Source organism: Erythranthe guttata, chromosome 10, assembly GCF_056151865.1.
Source record: "Erythranthe guttata isolate IM_541 chromosome 10, IM_541, whole genome shotgun sequence".
NCBI lineage: Eukaryota > Viridiplantae > Streptophyta > Magnoliopsida > Lamiales > Phrymaceae > Erythranthe > Erythranthe guttata.
In genome coordinates, this window is record NC_142542.1 from 15,635,324 (window position 1) to 15,654,293 (window position 18,970).

Here is an 18,970-nt window from a genome sequence, read left to right on the forward strand (position 1 = left end):
TCCAACAGACGAGTCACCAAGACCAGCTGTTCAACTGGCCCCGGTCGAGCCGGAAATCACCATCTCAGGGAGTAGTACAAAAGAGGCTAGTAAGCCCAATAACATTTCTTTCCCTGATAATCCTCCTCTTATGATAACTCCCATTCCTTTTCCAGAAAGACAGAAGAAGAAGAAGTTCAAAGATCAATTAAAGAAGTTCATCGAAAAGATCAAACAGATTCGAATCAACATCCCTTTTGCATAAGCCTTGGAGGTAATGCCAAACTACACCAAGTTCATGAAGGAAGTCCTATCCAAGAAAATTCGAATCGAAGAAGACATACCAGTGACACTCACGACAACTTGCAGTGCCATTCTTCAGTCGAATCTACCACCAAAAATGAAAGATCCAGGGAGTTACACTATTCCTTGTATTATTGGAAATTCTACTTTCGATAAAGCTTTATGTGATTTGGGGGCAAGTATTAATTTGATGCCTATGTCTGTGTTTCTAAAACTGGGCTTAGGAAATTTGAACCGCACTCGCATGACTTTACAACTAGCTGATCGTTCATTGAAATATCCCGATGGGATTGTAGAAGATGTGCTTGTTAAAGTAGATAAATTCATTTTGCCTGTTGATTTTGTGGTACTTGAAATGCCTGAAGATGATGAAGCACCAATCATTTTAGGTCGTCCATTCTTAGCCACTGGTAAGGCGATGATTGATATGGAATTATGATCTTTAATGCTTAGGGTAAATGGGGAAGAAGTTGTTTTTAATTTGACAGATGCATTTAAACACTCTGAGCATGTTGAGCATTGCAGTAGAATAGACGTGATCGAGGACTGTGTTTCCTCCTTTTTTGATTTGTATGAATTATGTGATTCTGTTGAGCACTGCATTGTTAACTCTATTGATTTGCATTTTGCCTCCCCTGAAACTCCTATTGAAATTGATGTGCTTGATTGTGTGTTGTTTCTTGAGTGTGCCGATATTTTAAGCATAGACGAGGTAGGAATCGTCCCCGAGATACCAGTTAGTGTGAAAACGGCCCCCGTACTGGAATTGAAACAATTACCGGATTATCTTTGTTATGCTTTTCTTGGAGCAGACAAGACTTATCCGGTGGTTATTTCTTCTAGTTTGAGCGAGGCCGAAACAAACACACTGTTGGGGATCGTGCATGTATACGCAGCGGAATTTAAAATTTTTATATCGAACTAGTTTCGATTACATGCATAAACTAATCACATAGTCAACGTACCTTAACGCTTCCGCCATACATATGGTAATTATCGATTTAATTGAAAAATACATAAAACCGAAAATCACGAAACATGCTTATTCATCATTCAATAAGATCGAAACATGTAATCACGTATTACTCATGCTTGCAAATTAATAATCATACAAACATGTTCGAATCGAATTACGAAAGTTCCGATTTGATTACCTCTTGTAGCGTGAGATTTCGACGAATCGAAATCCTAGAACGAGTCACGTACAAGCTGCTAATTACCAATCCACGGGGCTGCACCTCACGGCTGGACCGAGCTGATCCAACAAGCAACGAGCGGCGACGAACGGCAGCAGCAGCGGCGGCGCGTGGCAACGGCAGCGGCGGCGCGTGAGCGGCGGTGCGGCGCGTGCGGTGGTGCACGGATTCGTCGGGGCAGCAGCTCCTCTCCAATTAGGTTTCACCTCGTATTTTCGACCCACTCGAACTATAGCACTAGATATAAACGAGTTAGATAACAACACGAATAAAACGAAGGAGAAAGAGGAGAAAACCGGCGGTGTTTCCGGCGGTGGTCGGCGGTGGCGCGGCGGAGATGCAACGGCCGAGAGGTGTTGAGCGGATAGGGTTTTTGTGCTGAAAAAATCTGATCTCAAAACTCCTTTTGAGGTCTATTTATACCTAGGGTTTTCAACCCTAGCGGGCTTAAGTCATTGGGCTTGACCCACTGATGCATTAAGCCCATCCCCTTGTCGGCCTCGTTTCTAACAAACGATCGTCCACAAAATTATAACAAAATTATATTTGTGACGAGCTCAAAATCCTCGTCGATACGAGTGCCTCTTCGAAATTTCCAATTTCCAAAATTGGAAACTTCCACTTCAGTGGACTTGCTAAATCGGGAAGCTTCCCAATTTAGAAAGTTCACTAAATTCCGCATGTCTCTCTTTCTCTACGTTTATTTCAATTCGCAATTCACAATTGCGAATCTTGGATTCAATCATATCGACATCCAATCGTTCAAAGATTAACACATTAATCTATGCTTGTTGTTATCAAGGATCTATATTACACGAGAAGTGTGACCCTCAATGGTTCAGGTGTATGCTAGCCGTGGGCTCACAACTCTTTGTGATTCGAACAACACATTGTTCTTATACGAACTCCTCCCAAGAGTCCCGATTAGAGTAAAACTCATTTTACCTAATCCCGATCAAATCGGTGCCCAACGAATCAAGATTGGCGTCTAGCAACTACGCATCATGATTCCCTAGATACAAATGAAGTGCCTGCAAGAACCTTATGATATAGTTAGCGTACAGTACGATCCCTTCGTAGCACATGTCCCGATTGAACTAGAGGCATTGGTTCACCGAGACCTCTTATAAAGTTCAATAACCGTGCGCACGTTCTAGGTATTATAAATCCGTTCGTGTGCGACTTAGGGAAACACATTTCCCTAATCACCCCACTATCAACTCTGGCCAGAGATTCCATGGATTATAAACCGTCAGAACACACAGGACATCCATGACTACTCAAGCGCTCGAATCCCCTACTACAATGCACAGACTTCACACTAGATTTCGGATTGCACGAACGTTGGCCCTTGGAGCGGTCCGCGGTGGGACTCAGGGACAGGTCACGATACAATCGGTCCTCTAGTGAAGTCACGGTGATGTCTGGGTCTTAAGGACTAATGGTGTACAACTATATCTTAGAAACCTATTACTCGATGAATGAGAACCACTTATAGATTTCTAGGGCGAGGGAGTTCAGTGAACTCATCTAATATGAGCACCCACTCAAGCATGCCGATGTCACAACACCGATGACTGATGAGACGCAGTACACATACACTAAGTGCTAGTCTCAAAAGGGAAAGGCCGGTATCCTCATTATTGGCGTAACCCATCGACTAGGAACAAGGTTTAACAGTTACATTACATTGCTGAGTTATCTCACGATTCTACTAGATCAACTCACAGTAATAGAGTAACTCGTTAGGACTATATCTATGCTGCTTGCATGGGATAACAGATATAGAATGCCAAATAAGATATTTTATTATTACGAACGAAAAACGATTGTTTTATTACAAAGAAAAGAGAAAGACCACAGCCACAAGTTGGCTTGCCGGTCACCTACTCTAACAATCTCCCACTTGACCTAAAGCCAACTACTCATAAATCTAAGTCCCATCGACTCTCGATGTTTCTCGTGGACTGATCCTGACAATGGCTTGGTGAAGGGATCTGCAATATTGTCCTCCGAGGTGACTCTGTCCAGCTTGACTTCACCTCTCTCTATGATCTCTCGGATCACATGGTATTTTCTCAACACGTGCTTCGACTTCTGATGAGCTCTTGGTTCCTTAGCTTGCGCTACGGCTCCGTTGTTATCGCAGTACAGCCGTACTGGATCGCTAGCGTTCGGAAATACACCCAACTCTTGGATGAATTTCCTAATCCATGACCCTTCCTTTGAAGCATCTGATGCTGCAATATATTCAGCCTCGGTGGTGGAATCAGCCGTCGTGCCTTGTTTGGAACTCTTCCAACACACGGCACCCCCGTTGACTTTGAATATATACCCCGAGTTTGACTTCGAGTCATCCACGTCCGATTGAAAACTAGAATCCGTGAAGCCTTCTAATTTCAACTCGGTATCCCCATAGACCAAAAACAAATCTCGAGTTCTTCGCAAGTACTTGAGAATGTCTTTCACAGCCTTCCAATGGGCTGGGCCGGGGTCGGACTGATATCTGCTTGTGACGCTCACAGCATACGCAATATCAGGTCGTGTACATAGCATGCCATACATTATGCTTCCTATAGCGGATGCATAAGGTGTCCTTTTCATCTCCTCGATTTCCATTTGCGTTTGAGGACGCATGGATTTCGAGAGACGAACCCCATGGGACATTGGCAAGAATCCCTTCTTGGATTCTTCCATGCTAAACCGTTTGAGAACGGTGTCTATGTACATGGATTGGGACAAGCCAAGCAATCTCCTCGATCTATCTCTATAGATCCGTATTCCCAATACGTAGGATGCTTCTCCCAAATCCTTCATCGAGAAACGTGTGGATAACCATACTTTAGTTGACTGCAACATCCCTACATCATTCCCAATGAGTAGTATGTCATCAACATAAAGTACAAGGAAAGTCACTGCACTCCCACTAACCTTCTTGTAGACACAAGGTTCCTCCGGGTTTTTCACAAATTCAAACTCTTTGATAGTTGTGTCAAACCTTTTATTCCAACTACGGGATGCTTGTTTCAATCCATAAATGGATCGCTGGAGTTTGCAAACCTTTTGCTCATCTCCAGAAGATATGAAGCCTTCCGGCTGCGCCATGTAAATTTCTTCCTCAATGTCCCCATTAAGGAAAGCGGTCTTCACATCCATTTGCCATATCTCGTAGTCATACCACGCAGAGATGGCCAGCAAAATCCTAATGGACTTAAGCATAGCAACTGGAGAGAAGGTTTCCTCATAGTCAACTCCTTGCTTTTGAGTATAACCCTTCGCTACCAATCTAGCCTTGTAGGTCGATACCTTTCCATCTACTCCAATTTTCTTCTTATAGATCCACTTGCAGCCTATGGGAACAATTCCCTCGGGTGGATCTACCAAGGTCCATACCTTGTTGGAGTACATAGAGTCCATTTCGGATTTCATGGCATTAAGCCAATGTCCCTTGTCTGTATCCGATACAGCTTCGTTGAAAGTTCTAGGATCACATCCTTGGTCAACTTCATCAACGAGGAATAACCTATCGGGCGCTCTCCGAACTCTTTCGGATCTACGCAGCGACGGTTCAGGAGGTATGTTAGTGGTTTGTTGAATTGGTTCATTATCTGATTGTTGTGCTTGAACTTCAGATTGTGGTTCTCGAACTTCTTCGAGATCAACTACACTGCCCTTTCTATCCGATAGAAATTCCTTCTCAAGGAACACGGCATTTCTCGAGACGAACACCTTTGCCTCGGAAACATAGTAGAATTCGTATCCCATGGAATCATCGGGATACCCCACAAAATAGCATAGGTCGGATTTTGTATCCAACTTATCTCCCACTAGCCGCTTCACGTAAGCGGGACAACCCCATATCCTAATATGTTTAAACGTGGGTTTCTTGGAGTGCCAAAGTTCATAAGGTGTGGAGTTAACTGCTTTGGTATTAACCCTATTCAGCAAATACACGGCAGTTAGGAGTGCATGACCCCACAGGTATGCCGGTAGCTCGGTGAACCCCATCATAGATCGAACCATGTCTAACAGTGTTCGATTCCGACGTTCGGAAACTCCATTAAGTTGAGGAGTTCCAGGAGGAGTCCATTGAGACAGAATCCCATTCTCTTTAAGATAGTCTATAAACTCAGTACTCAAGTATTCCCCACCACGATCGGATCGTAGTTTCTTAATACGTCTACCGAGTTGGTTTTCTACTTGGTGTCTAAAATCTTTGAACTTTTCAAAAGTTTCAGACTTATACTTCATTAAGTACACGAAACCATACCTAGAATAATCATCGGTAAAGGTAACGAAGTAGTTAAAACCACCCCTAGCACTAACGCTTAGTGGACCACACACGTCTGAATGAATCAAATCCAAAAGACCCTCGGCCCGTTCCTGTTGGTCGAAAACCTACACGCAAGTGCACGTATCGTACAAGTAATATAGTGGACAATTAAGTCCGGATATCGAACCCACAGGGAATATTTAATTATCTAATCCTAGACGCTAAATTCTACCAATTATTATCAAGCCCACCCTACACAGTCGACTTTAAAGAGAATTTACTAAATTAAAATAAATTAAAAGACAGGCAAAAACAAGAAAGCAATTTAAAACGAAGATTTAATCAAAGTAGACAAGCCTAGGATTTTATTCTTCCCCCTATGTGATTATTATTCCCCCAATTCCTTCAATTATACAAGCAATTAATCCGGATTATTAACCTGAGATGCTAATTTAATCATAACCCGCTTCCGCGTGTATTACGATTCTAATACTCTAGATTCAATTACTATATTCCTATGCAATTAATTCTAGAACACAGCATTAAGCACAAATCTCAATAATGGCTACCTAAGAGATTAACTATATTCCTATGTTAATACCACAAAGGCTCTTCTACCACAGTTCTAATTATTAACCCGATCTTCCGATTCATGCGATTAACAATAACATAAAAGCACATAAGTTGATCAAGTTCATGCACTTAATAAAACAAGTAGAAGAAATAATCCGGAATTAAAACTTGCATAAAATCATAGAAAAGGGTTCATAAATCCCACATAGGGTTCCAAATAAAATCCTAGAAATAAATAGTTTAGCTACTCATGATTAAAGGAAAAACGCAAATAAAATAAGTCATAAACGATAAATCTATGCTTAGATTCTTCGAATTCTTCGTCTTCGTTATTGCTTTGTTGCTCTCCAAATTGCATCAAAAGATCCCTAATTGTGTGCTTGGATTGGTCTTATATAGGGTGAAGAACTTAGGGAAGAAGGCAGTTTCCTTGTGCAATTAAAATCCCTTTACTGCGCAACTTCGGGGTATGGGACGGGGGTCCCATAATTTGCACTAAAACTGGGACGGGGGTCCGAGCCTTGTTTCTTCAGAATTTTGATATTTTCACTTTTGACCCATATTTTCGCCAAAATTGCAATTTTGACCCCATACTTTTCCAATTCTTCAATTTGTACCTAAAATACAATAAATCAACTTTTTAAGCACCAATTATCATTAAAACACACCAAAAGCCCAAATAAAAAGGTACGATAAAGTGTAAAAATATACACTTAACACACCCCCAAACTTGAACTTTTGCTTGTCCTCAAGCAAATAACTCAACTATTACATCTCATCACATAGATCAATGATCAACTTCACGTTTTCAGAACTTGTAATTATAATGACAATTCTTAGGCATTCGCAAGCTCAAAATTCAACAACACTTAGTCACTCACCATTACCGAAAACCACAATTCATACAATTGCTTCAAGCATCCAATATTTGCAAATTAAAGATAGAAAGAATTTATACTTACATGCATATGCTTGACTCCAAATACTCACCAAATTATTCTACTCTACTAATATCGAACATTAAGCTATTGGGATCATTGGGGCTTTGTGGCTTTCAATTGTTAGGCTCTTTGGTTCGAGGTAGGAAATATGGGTATGTGTGGCTATTCTTCTTGAATTTAGGTGATTACGCCAAAATTTGAAAGATAGGCGTTTGAAACAATGAATTCACCTCTACGGACTTTAATAAACTCGATTCACAAAAGTTCAAAAGTCTCCACTTTTGCTTTTGAGGCAATGGATCGAGTTTTCAAAAATAATTCAACAACTAGTCCTTATTTCTCCCTTCTAGTTTCTTCTTCTTCTCTTTTTCTCTCTTTCTTTTTTTTTTTTTTTTTTTTTTTTTTTTTTTTTTTTATTATATATATAGAAGCATAGATATTTGTCTTCTTTTTTTTTTTCGAAGAAGAAGAAGGACCTTATAAAATTTTCGACCGAACTCCAAGGGATAATTTTTTCAAGAATCTCCACCTATTCTACCTTACACATTGGCTAAAAGAAAGAACACCTTTTCTCCGAGGCTCAAAACAAGGTTCTAAGGATAATTTCGATAAAAAGGTCGGCTTGAAAGGCTCAAACGGTTCAAAGAAGGCCCAAATCATATCCCAAATCACTCACTACTCAATACTTCGTATCATAAATTTCCTACGGTGAGTCTTAAAACCGAACATAGCATGATCTAGCACAAATTAATTCCAAATTTAAAATACAAAACATTCAACTAAAGCAATGCACAAAATGTGATTCCTAGCAATAATTCGCTTCTAAGTCCCGTTGAATCGAAAGCTAAACAAACATCAAATCCTTATCACACAAAACAAGCAATCTCATCATCAAACATTGATCATCTCTCATCATCATAAATCATCGATGCATTCGACTCAAGCAATATTTTTTTTTTTTTTTTTTTTTTTTTTTTTTTTTTTTTTTTATATTCCGGAAAAATGAGAAAAACAATAAAAATGAAATAAAACCTAATGCATGCAAACTAAAACAAATACGCACAAAAACATGTTTTTCACCCCCAAACTTAAAATTTTCGTTGCCCTCAACGAATTTAGCACAAAGTTTAAGGATAGAAAACACCTGATTTAGTCGGAGTCGATGTGATCGGGGTGCTCCTCCCTAGCTCTCTCATCGGAAAGCTCTCTCGCTCCATCGTCATTCGGAATCGTCGATCGGCACGGGAGCTTGAGGCTTCGGGGTCGTCTCGGGCTTGAGGAGCGGCTTTGGAAGAGGAATCGTCGTTTTGGTGGCACTTTTCTTGCCTTTTCCTTTGCCTTTAGAAGATGAAGCTTCACTCGTGCGGCTTCTTTTGTTGGACGAGAAAGTTGGGAGAGAGGTTGGAATAGATTCGGTGCGAATTGGTTGACAACCGAACTCAAAATTTGGTTGGAGCAAATTGTCGAACACCTTGTGGGCGTGCCTTGAAAGAGTAGATTTTGGAGAATTTTGTTTGATTCTCAAGCTTCCTTTTGTGTGTGAGAGTTCGAGAGAAGGAAAGAGGAGGGTTTAGGAAATAATGGGGGAGAAAATCGAATTTTTTTTAAGTTTAAACGCCCCAAAAATAGTCGGACGGCCGTCCCGGGTTTTGTGCTGATTTTCGGACGGCCGTCCGAGATTTTTTTCCTGTTACTGGTTGTGGGACGGCCGTCCCACATTTACACCTATTTTTGGGACGGCCGTCCCATGGACAGAGATGACGATTTGATCGTTCTGTTTCCCAGACGGCCGTCCGGGATTTTGCTTGCAATTTCGGACGGCCGTCTCGACCCCCTGACCATGTTTTCGACCCTGAAAATTAAAATTCAAATAAATTAATTAGATTGCATGCCTATGACAATAAAAAACGAAACGAAAAATTAAAGAAAACTACGAAAAACAATAAAACTCGGGTTGCCTCCCGAGAAGCGCTAAGTTTAAAGTCTTCAGCCGGACGTTGCTTCTTTAATTTCAAGCAAAAGTGACCGAGGTCACTTGGCATTCTTCACTCGCTCCCCAATACGATTTGAGCCGGCTCCGCTTCATGTTGAACGTACGATTTGAATCGCGCTCCTTTATTTTGACCACCTCGTGAGGAAGAATTTCTTGGACAATAAACGGCCGCGACCACTTTGATTTGCGCTTCCTTGGAAATAACCAAAGACGGGATTTGCACAATAACACCAATTGTCCTTTGTGCAATTCCTTTTTGATTTTCTCCTTACGACCACAATAGCTTGACTCATCCTTCTCTCTTGACTTGCTCGAGCCTTTGGTTGGCAACATCTTCCTTGCATTCTCATCGTCGTTAAGACCTCGACTCGCATGACTTTCTCTCGGAGGATTTAAAAGTGAGTCCATGAAATAAACTTGCTCCGTCCGATTCCCGTTTCCGCCATCATCTCCTGCACTCAAAGATGCTTTCCCATTGTCCAAGATCGAAACATCAAACTTTTCATTATTTGTAAAATCCATAAGCTCAATAGCAAAACAATCATTATTATCACATGGATTTTTATTAGCACTAAAAACATTGAATTTGATTGTTTGATCATGCACAGTCATTGTAAGATCACCACTAGCACAATCAATGAGAGTTTTCGACGTGGCTAAAAACGGTCTCCCTACGATAAGAGGTATCTCCCTATCCTCATCTATATCAAGTATAACGAAATCAACAGGGAAGATAAATTTATTGACTTTCACTAGCACATTCTCTAAAATACCTTTTGGGTAAACTAAAGATCTATCGGCTAATTGAAGAGTTATAGCCGTCGGTTCAATTTCTCCTAACCCAAGATTTTTAAAAGTAGAGTACGGCATAAGATTAATGCTAGCACCTAAATCAATGAGCGATCTAAAATTTTTACCTCCTATAGTACAAGGAATAGTAAACTTACCTGGATCGCCGAGTTTTTGTGGAAGAGGCCGAGTAAGAATTGCACTAATTTGCTCCGTGAGTTGGATCATCTCGTTCCCTTGCAATTTCTTACTTTTCTTCACGAGGTCCTTGAGGAACTTCACCCACTTTGGCATCTTTTGAAGTGCTTCAATGAAAGGAATATTTATGCGAATTTCCTTCAACTTGTCCAAAAATCTTTGATATTCGGCGTCGAGCTTCTTCTTTATAAACTTTTGAGGATAAGGAATTGGTGGGACTTGTGAAGGCACCGTCGATGGTGGCTCGTCATAAGATGATTCTTTTTCCTCATTATTTTTCGGCTTCTCGATTACCGTGTTTCTCTTCTCTTTTTGTGGGGCTTCCTTCAATTTCTTGCCGTTCCTCAAGGTGACTGCTTGGCACGTCTCGACCTCGATCTTTTTCGTTAGTAATCGTTGTGGATATGGGATTGGCTCGACCCATTCGGCTACAGTGGCTTGCGAATTGACTTGAATTTCTTCTTTTTTCTCGATCTTGAAATCGATAGCTTGGCACGTCTCGAACTTTTGCTTTCGAGGATCTTCCGTATTCGATGGCAATGCTCCTTGCGGACGGTTCTCTTGATTCAAAGCTAATTGAGCGACTTGATTCTCCAAATTTCGCAACGAGGCTTGGGTAGCGGTTATGAATTGGGCCAATATCTCCTCCGTGTTTGATTTTTGGGCCGGTGAATTGTTGCCTTGATAGCTTTGTTGAGGAGGGGCTTGATTTTGGAATTGGCCTTGAGGTCTTTGATATCCTTGGCCTTGTTGATTTCCTCCATATTGCCCTTGCGATCTCCACCCTTGATTTTGGAACTGGCGAGGCGCGTTGTTGACGTAGTTGAGCGACTCCACATCTTGTTGGCATTGGAGCGTGTAATGATTTCCACCGCAAATTTCACAACATGGAGAATCGATTGCTTGGACTTGTTGTGGTGGACTTGCTTTGATGTGCTGCAGAAGGAGTTGATTTTGTTGAGCAATTTGGGTCACTTGAGCTTGAAGGGCCGTAATTGCATCTAACTCCAACACTCCGGGAATTTTCTTAGCTCCACTAACCGTCCTTTCGCTTGACTTGGCAAACCGATTTTGTGCAATTTGATCCAACATGATAAATGCATCCGGTATCGATTGACTCATAAAATTACCTCCGGTTGAGGCATCTAAAACGGTTTGTGCATTCTCGTTGATCCCCTGGTAGAAGATGTGGATTTGCCGCCATTGTTCGACTCCATGTGTTGGACACTGCCGCAAAAGAGTTTTAAATCTCTCCCATGCCTCGTATAATTGCTCGCCTTGCTCTTGGAAAAAATTATGAATTTCTCGTCGGATTCTCTCGTCCTTCTCGGGTGAGCTGTAAACTTTCATGAAAAGGTTGAGGAGTTGAGACCACGACGAGATAGAGTGGGGGGCTTGGGACATCAACCACTGGCGAGCTCTTCCTTGTAAAGAGTGCTTGAAGAGAATTAATTGAAGCGCCTCTTGGGAAACGCCGTTTTGACGGTGGGAATTACAGGTATCTAGAAAATTGACAATGTGAAGATGGGGATCTTCACCCGCCAATCCACTAAATAGCCCGTTATTTTGGAGCATCGTCAAGAGGCCTTGCTTGATCTCAAAATTATGCGCCTCAATGGGTGGATATTGGATGCTCGGGCGGAATCCATCATGAGTCGGGATTATGTAGTCTTGAAGTGCCCGTGGCCTAGCTGCTGGCTGTAATGGGAGTTGAGCGGGTGGGTCTTGGATTTGGTTTCCGTTGGCATTGAGTAAATTACCCGCTGCCCCGCGTTCTTCGTCCTCCATTATATTGTTTTCGCGTTGAAGTCTCCTAGCCGCTCGAAAAGTACGTTCGATTTCGGGATCAAACGGTTCTCTAGCAAGATCGAGTTTTCTGCGCATACACAGTACCTAAAAAGAAAAATAAAATAAAACAAAAATTAAATGGGTGAATCGTGAAAATTGTTCAAATCTAGAGCTAGAATAAAATAAATAATTAAAATAGTCCCCGGCAACGGCGCCAAAAACTTGTTGGTCGAAAACCTACACGCAAGTGCACGTATCGTACAAGTAATATAGTGGACAATTAAGTCCGGATATCGAACCCACAGGGAATATTTAATTATCTAATCCTAGACGCTAAATTCTACCAATTATTATCAAGCCCACCCTACACAGTCGACTTTAAAGAGAATTTACTAAATTAAAATAAATTAAAAGACAGGCAAAAACAAGAAAGCAATTTAAAACGAAGATTTAATCAAAGTAGACAAGCCTAGGATTTTATTCTTCCCCCTATGTGATTATTATTCCCCCAATTCCTTCAATTATACAAGCAATTAATCCGGATTATTAACCTGAGATGCTAATTTAATCATAACCCGCTTCCGCGTGTATTACGATTCTAATACTCTAGATTCAATTACTATATTCCTATGCAATTAATTCTAGAACACAGCATTAAGCACAAATCTCAATAATGGCTACCTAAGAGATTAACTATATTCCTATGTTAATACCACAAAGGCTCTTCTACCACAGTTCTAATTATTAACCCGATCTTCCGATTCATGCGATTAACAATAACATAAAAGCACATAAGTTGATCAAGTTCATGCACTTAATAAAACAAGTAGAAGAAATAATCCGGAATTAAAACTTGCATAAAATCATAGAAAAGGGTTCATAAATCCCACATAGGGTTCCAAATAAAATCCTAGAAATAAATAGTTTAGCTACTCATGATTAAAGGAAAAACGCAAATAAAATAAGTCATAAACGATAAATCTATGCTTAGATTCTTCGAATTCTTCGTCTTCGTTATTGCTTTGTTGCTCTCCAAATTGCATCAAAAGATCCCTAATTGTGTGCTTGGATTGGTCTTATATAGGGTGAAGAACTTAGGGAAGAAGGCAGTTTCCTTGTGCAATTAAAATCCCTTTACTGCGCAACTTCGGGGTATGGGACGGGGGTCCCATAATTTGCACTAAAACTGGGACGGGGGTCCGAGCCTTGTTTCTTCAGAATTTTGATATTTTCACTTTTGACCCATATTTTCGCCAAAATTGCAATTTTGACCCCATACTTTTCCAATTCTTCAATTTGTACCTAAAATACAATAAATCAACTTTTTAAGCACCAATTATCATTAAAACACACCAAAAGCCCAAATAAAAAGGTACGATAAAGTGTAAAAATATACACTTAACAGTTCCATCTTCCCTTTGAAGGGAGTCTTGGTCATCTTTCCTTTAAGGCAGGATTCACAAGTTTGAAGTGATTTAACGTCCTCCAAGGAGAACATTCCTTCACTAACAAACTTGTTCATCCTTCTCAAGGAAATGTGACCAAGTCGAGCGTGCCAAAGTTGTGCGGGGTTAAGACTTATATCTTTTCGTTTTGCTGATATAATGTTAATAGGTATTTCACTTGGATTCAGTTCATATAAGTTGTTTATAAGTTGTCCCTTACAAATCATATTTTGTTCCTTTTGTATAATGCAAATCGAATTTCCAAAAACAAAAGTAAAACCTTCATTATCCAAAACAGGAATAGAAATAAGGTTTCGAATAAGTGACGGAACAAATAAACAATTGTTCAAAACAATGGAAAAACTAGAATCCAAAACAGAAAGATAAACTGTCCCAATGGCTTCAGCAGCAACTCTTGCTCCGTTGCCCATTCTTAGGTAGGTCTCACCCACATTAAGCTTCCTACTTCTTGTCATGAGCTGCAAATCATTACAAAGATGTGAGCCACAACCAGTATCCAATACCCAAGCAGAAGATTTAACGGACAAGTTAACTTCAACTAAATACGTACCCTTTTCAGAACGTTTCTGATCGAGGTAAGCCTTGCAGTTGCGTCACCAATGGCCCTTCTTTCCACAATGATGGCAAGCGTCATCAACTTGCTTGGTGACCTTGTCATTCTTCACTCCGCTCGACTCGCCCTTCTCAAGTTTCTTGCTCGGGCCGAAACTCCTTTCTTTCCTTTTCTTCTGCAAAGAACCTTTCTTCACAGAAGGAGCAACTAGGAGAACAGATTTCTCCTTCTTGATTGTGGACTCATAGCTGACCAACATGTTCAACAACTCATCCAATGGTGGATCGAGCTTGTTCATGTTGAAGTTCACTATGAACGATTCATAAGAACTAGGAAGGGACAGTAGGATCAAATCCACCGAGAGCTCGGCCGGGAGGGTGACATCAAGGTTCACCAGCTTCTCAAGGAGAGTGATCATCTTGAGACCGTGCTCGTGGACCGAAGCCCCTTCACGCAGCCTCATGGTGATCAACTCCTTGGTAGCTGAGTACCTCGATGCCCTAGTATTCTCACTGTACATGCTTTCAAGATGATGCTTGATATCATAAGCATGCACGTGAGACTCATACTTCCTCGCGAGCTCTGGCACCATGGATGCTAGCATGTAGCACCTCGCATGGAGGTCGTCCTTCTTCCATGCCTCGAAAGTGGCAGTCTCGTCAGCAGTAGCAGTCGCAGGAAGAGCAGCGGGGGGACGTTCATTGAGCACATAGAGACGCTCCTCGACTTGGAGCACAAGTTTCAGATTGCGAAGCCAATCCAAATAGTTTGGACCGGTGAGTTTGTTTTGGTCGAGGATTGAGGAAAGGGGATGTTTGGACATTGTTGCTGAGAAAATTTTAAGAAGACAATAATTAGAGTTTAGTTCGTAATAATCGTTACAATTAAAATTTTGGACTTGTATGTTTTAATTGTTCTCCCACTAATTTTATCGAATTCCACCACCCTCTAGCAGACAATCGAGAAAACTTGTTTTTCTTTAATGGGCTTTAGGTCCAATAGCGCAAATGTAACCCGTAGTTAATCTATCCCGATTACATAAGCCTAAAGGTAGAGTACTATCAATCACATCACTATGTGACCCTAAAGATCGATTTACCTCACACTTGATAATGACCTAAGTTAATCTAGCGAATATCAAAATCTTCGTGTGTCAAGTCTAGCCTACCAATATGAGATGTCATAGATCCAACTATATCAAACTAATGCAATCCCTAGTTAATCTAGCCGACCACATTAATCCAACATAATTTTATCTATGACCGTATCTCCATCTAATGTCAATTAAATTACAGCTTATCCCACAATAGCACTCCCCGCTAACACGGCTTACTGCACTATCATGAGAGGCTACACATAATTTAATTGTTGGTAGAAGGAAAGAAAAAATTCAACAATTTGGTTTTTCTTTATAGCTTGATAATTATTCTTAATAAAGAATGAGGGATTTTATTTATTAAATCTTATTAGCTCATCGGAAGTTTTAGGTTATGATCGTTTGTGATTCCTACAACTATGTTCTCTAGGTATGTGGAAACGCATATTGATCCTAAGAGAGACATACGATCATCATCGTACTTAATCACAATTATTCATCTCATGAATTAATTAATAAATACGATTAATTGCAAATATAATTAACGGACTTCTTTCATTCATAAATCATTCAAATAAGAATGAAGTCCATTAATTATTTGCCATCTAATTTGTGTTCCATTAATTAAACTAATTTAACGATTAAATTAAATAATTAATCCAACACTATCCTTTGAATTCAAATTAAATTAATGGATCAATTATCTAATTGGGTTTAATTGATAAATAATTTCAAAAATTAAAAATCAATTAATTTTAATATTAATTCTCAGAAAATCAAATAAATTTTTTTTTTTTTTTTGTTTGCGCTGACCGGACCGGTCGGACCGGTCCGACCGGACCGGTTCGGTCAGCTGGAAAAACAGCAGAAAAACGAATTTTAAAAATTTTATATTTTCTGAAATATTCAAAATATTAATTAATATTAAACCACCCAATTTGATAACACCAAAAATTCAACAATTCAACAAATCGAAGCATGCTTTCGAAAACGATAAACACGTTGACAAATAAACGATTAACCCGTGGCTCTGATACCACTGTTGGGGATCGTGCATGTATACGCACCGGAATTTAAAATTTTTATATCGAACTAGTTTCGGTTACATGCATAAACTAATCACATAGTCAACGTACCTTAACGCTTCCGCCATACATATGGTAATTATCGATTTAATTGAAAAATACATAAAACCGAAAATCACGAAACATGCTTATTCATCATTCAATAAGATCGAAACATGTAATCACGTATTACTCATGCTTGCAAATTAATAATCATACAAACATGTTCGAATCGAATTACGAAAGTTCCGATTTGATTACCTCTTGTAGCGTGAGATTTCGACGAATCGAAATCCTAGAACGAGTCACGTACAAGCTGCTAATTACCAATCCACGGGGCTGCACCTCACGGCTGGACCGAGCTGATCCAGCAAGCAACGAGCGGCGACGAACGGCAGCAGCAGCGGCGGCGCGTGGCAACGGCAGCGGCGGCGCGTGAGCGGCGGTGTGGCGCGTGCGGTGGTGCACGGATTCGTCGGGGCAGCAGCTCCTCTCCAATTAGGTTTCACCTCGTATTTTCGACCCACTCGAACTATAGCACTAGATATAAACGAGTTAGATAACAACACGAATAAAACGAAGGAGAAAGAGGAGAAAACCGGCGGTGTTTCCGGCGGTGGTCGGCGGTGGCGCGGCGGAGATGCAACGGCCGAGAGGTGTTGAGCGGCTAGGGTTTTTGTGCTGAAAAAATCTGATCTCAAAACTCCTTTTGAGGTCTATTTATACCTAGGGTTTTCAACCCTAGCGGGCTTAAGTCATTGGGCTTGACCCACTGATGCATTAAGCCCATCCCCTTGTCGGCCTCGTTTCTAACAAACGATCGTCCACAAAATTATAACAAAATTATATTTGTGACGAGCTCAAAATCCTCGTCGATACGAGTGCCTCTTCGAAATTTCCAATTTCCAAAATTGGAAACTTCCACTTCAGTGGACTTGCTAAATCGGGAAGCTTCCCAATTTAGAAAGTTCACTAAATTCCGCATGTCTCTCTTTCTCTACGTTTATTTCAATTCGCAATTCACAATTGCGAATCTTGGATTCAATCATATCGACATCCAATCGTTCAAAGATTAACACATTAATCTATGCTTGTTGTTATCAAGGATCTATATTACACGAGAAGTGTGACCCTCAATGGTTCAGGTGTATGCTAGCCGTGGGCTCACAACTCTTTGTGATTCGAACAACACATTGTTCTTATACGAACTCCTCCCAAGAGTCCCGATTAGAGTAAAACTCATTTTACCTAATCCCGATCAAATCGGTGCCCAACGAATCAAGATTGGCGTCTAGCAACTACGCATCATGATTCCCTAGATACAAATGAAGTGCCTGCAAGAACCTTATGATATAGTTAGCGTACAGTACGATCCCTTCGTAGCACATGTCCCGATTGAACTAGAGGCATTGGTTCACCGAGACCTCTTATAAAGTTCAATAACCGTGCGCACGTTCTAGGTATTATAAATCCGTTCGTGTGCGACTTAGGGAAACACATTTCCCTAATCACCCCACTATCAACTCTGGCCAGAGATTCCATGGATTATAAACCGTCAGAACACACAGGACATCCATGACTACTCAAGCGCTCGAATCCCCTACTACAATGCACAGACTTCACACTAGATTTCGGATTGCACGAACGTTGGCCCTTGGAGCGGTCCGCGGTGGGACTCAGGGACAGGTCACGATACAATCGGTCCTCTAGTGAAGTCACGGTGATGTCTGGGTCTTAAGGACTAATGGTGTACAACTATATCTTAGAAACCTATTACTCGATGAATGAGAACCACTTATAGATTTCTAGGGCGAGGGAGTTCAGTGAACTCATCTAATATGAGCACCCACTCAAGCATGCCGATGTCACAACACCGATGACTGATGAGACGCAGTACACATACACTAAGTGCTAGTCTCAAAAGGGAAAGGCCGGTATCCTCATTATTGGCGTAACCCATCGACTAGGAACAAGGTTTAACAGTTACATTACATTGCTGAGTTATCTCACGATTCTACTAGATCAACTCACAGTAATAGAGTAACTCGTTAGGACTATATCTATGCTGCTTGCATGGGATAACATATATAGAATGCCAAATAAGATATTTTATTATTACGAACGAAAAACGATTGTTTTATTACAAAGAAAAGAGAAAGACCACAGCCACAAGTTGGCTTGCCGGTCACCTACTCTAACACACACTGCTGGAGGTCCTTAGAGAATATAGGTCAGCTATAGGTTGGTCTATTGAGGATATTAAGGGAATTAGCCCGTCTATTGTTCAGCACAAAATTCTAATGGAAGACGTCTATAAACCGAGAGTCCAACCTCAGAGGCGGTTAAACCCGTCAATGAAAGAGGTAGTCAAAAAAGAAGTCTTAAAACTGTTAGGCGCTGGTATGATTTATGCAATTTCTGACAGTCCGTGGGTCAGTCCGGTGCAGGTTGTGCCAAAAAGGGGTGGGATGACGGTTATTGTGAATGATAAAAATGAACTTATTCCGTCTAGAACAGTCACTGGGTGGCGTTTGTGTTTCGATTACCGATTATTGAATGCAGCCACTAGAAAAGACCATTTTCCCCTTCCCTTTATCGATCAAATGCTAGACACGCTAGGAGGTTTCGAGTACTACTGTTTTCTTGATGGTTATTCGGGGTACAATCAAATTTCAATCGCCCCGGAAGACCAAGAGAAAACTACTTTTACTTGCCCCTACGGTACTTTTGCATTTCGTAGGATGCCTTTCGGTTTGTG

The 18,970-nt window shown here is 40.8% G+C and overlaps 1 protein-coding gene across 1 annotated transcript; it reads left to right on the forward strand.

The window, feature by feature from the left end:
- Window positions 1-256: 256 nt before the first annotated feature.
- On the forward strand, window positions 257-721 carry LOC148767691 (uncharacterized). Its single transcript, XM_088824751.1, has one exon. It carries the CDS (start codon window positions 257-259, stop codon window positions 719-721), a length of 465 nt encoding a protein of 154 aa, XP_088680877.1.
- The last annotated feature ends 18,249 nt before the right edge of the window (window positions 722-18,970 follow it).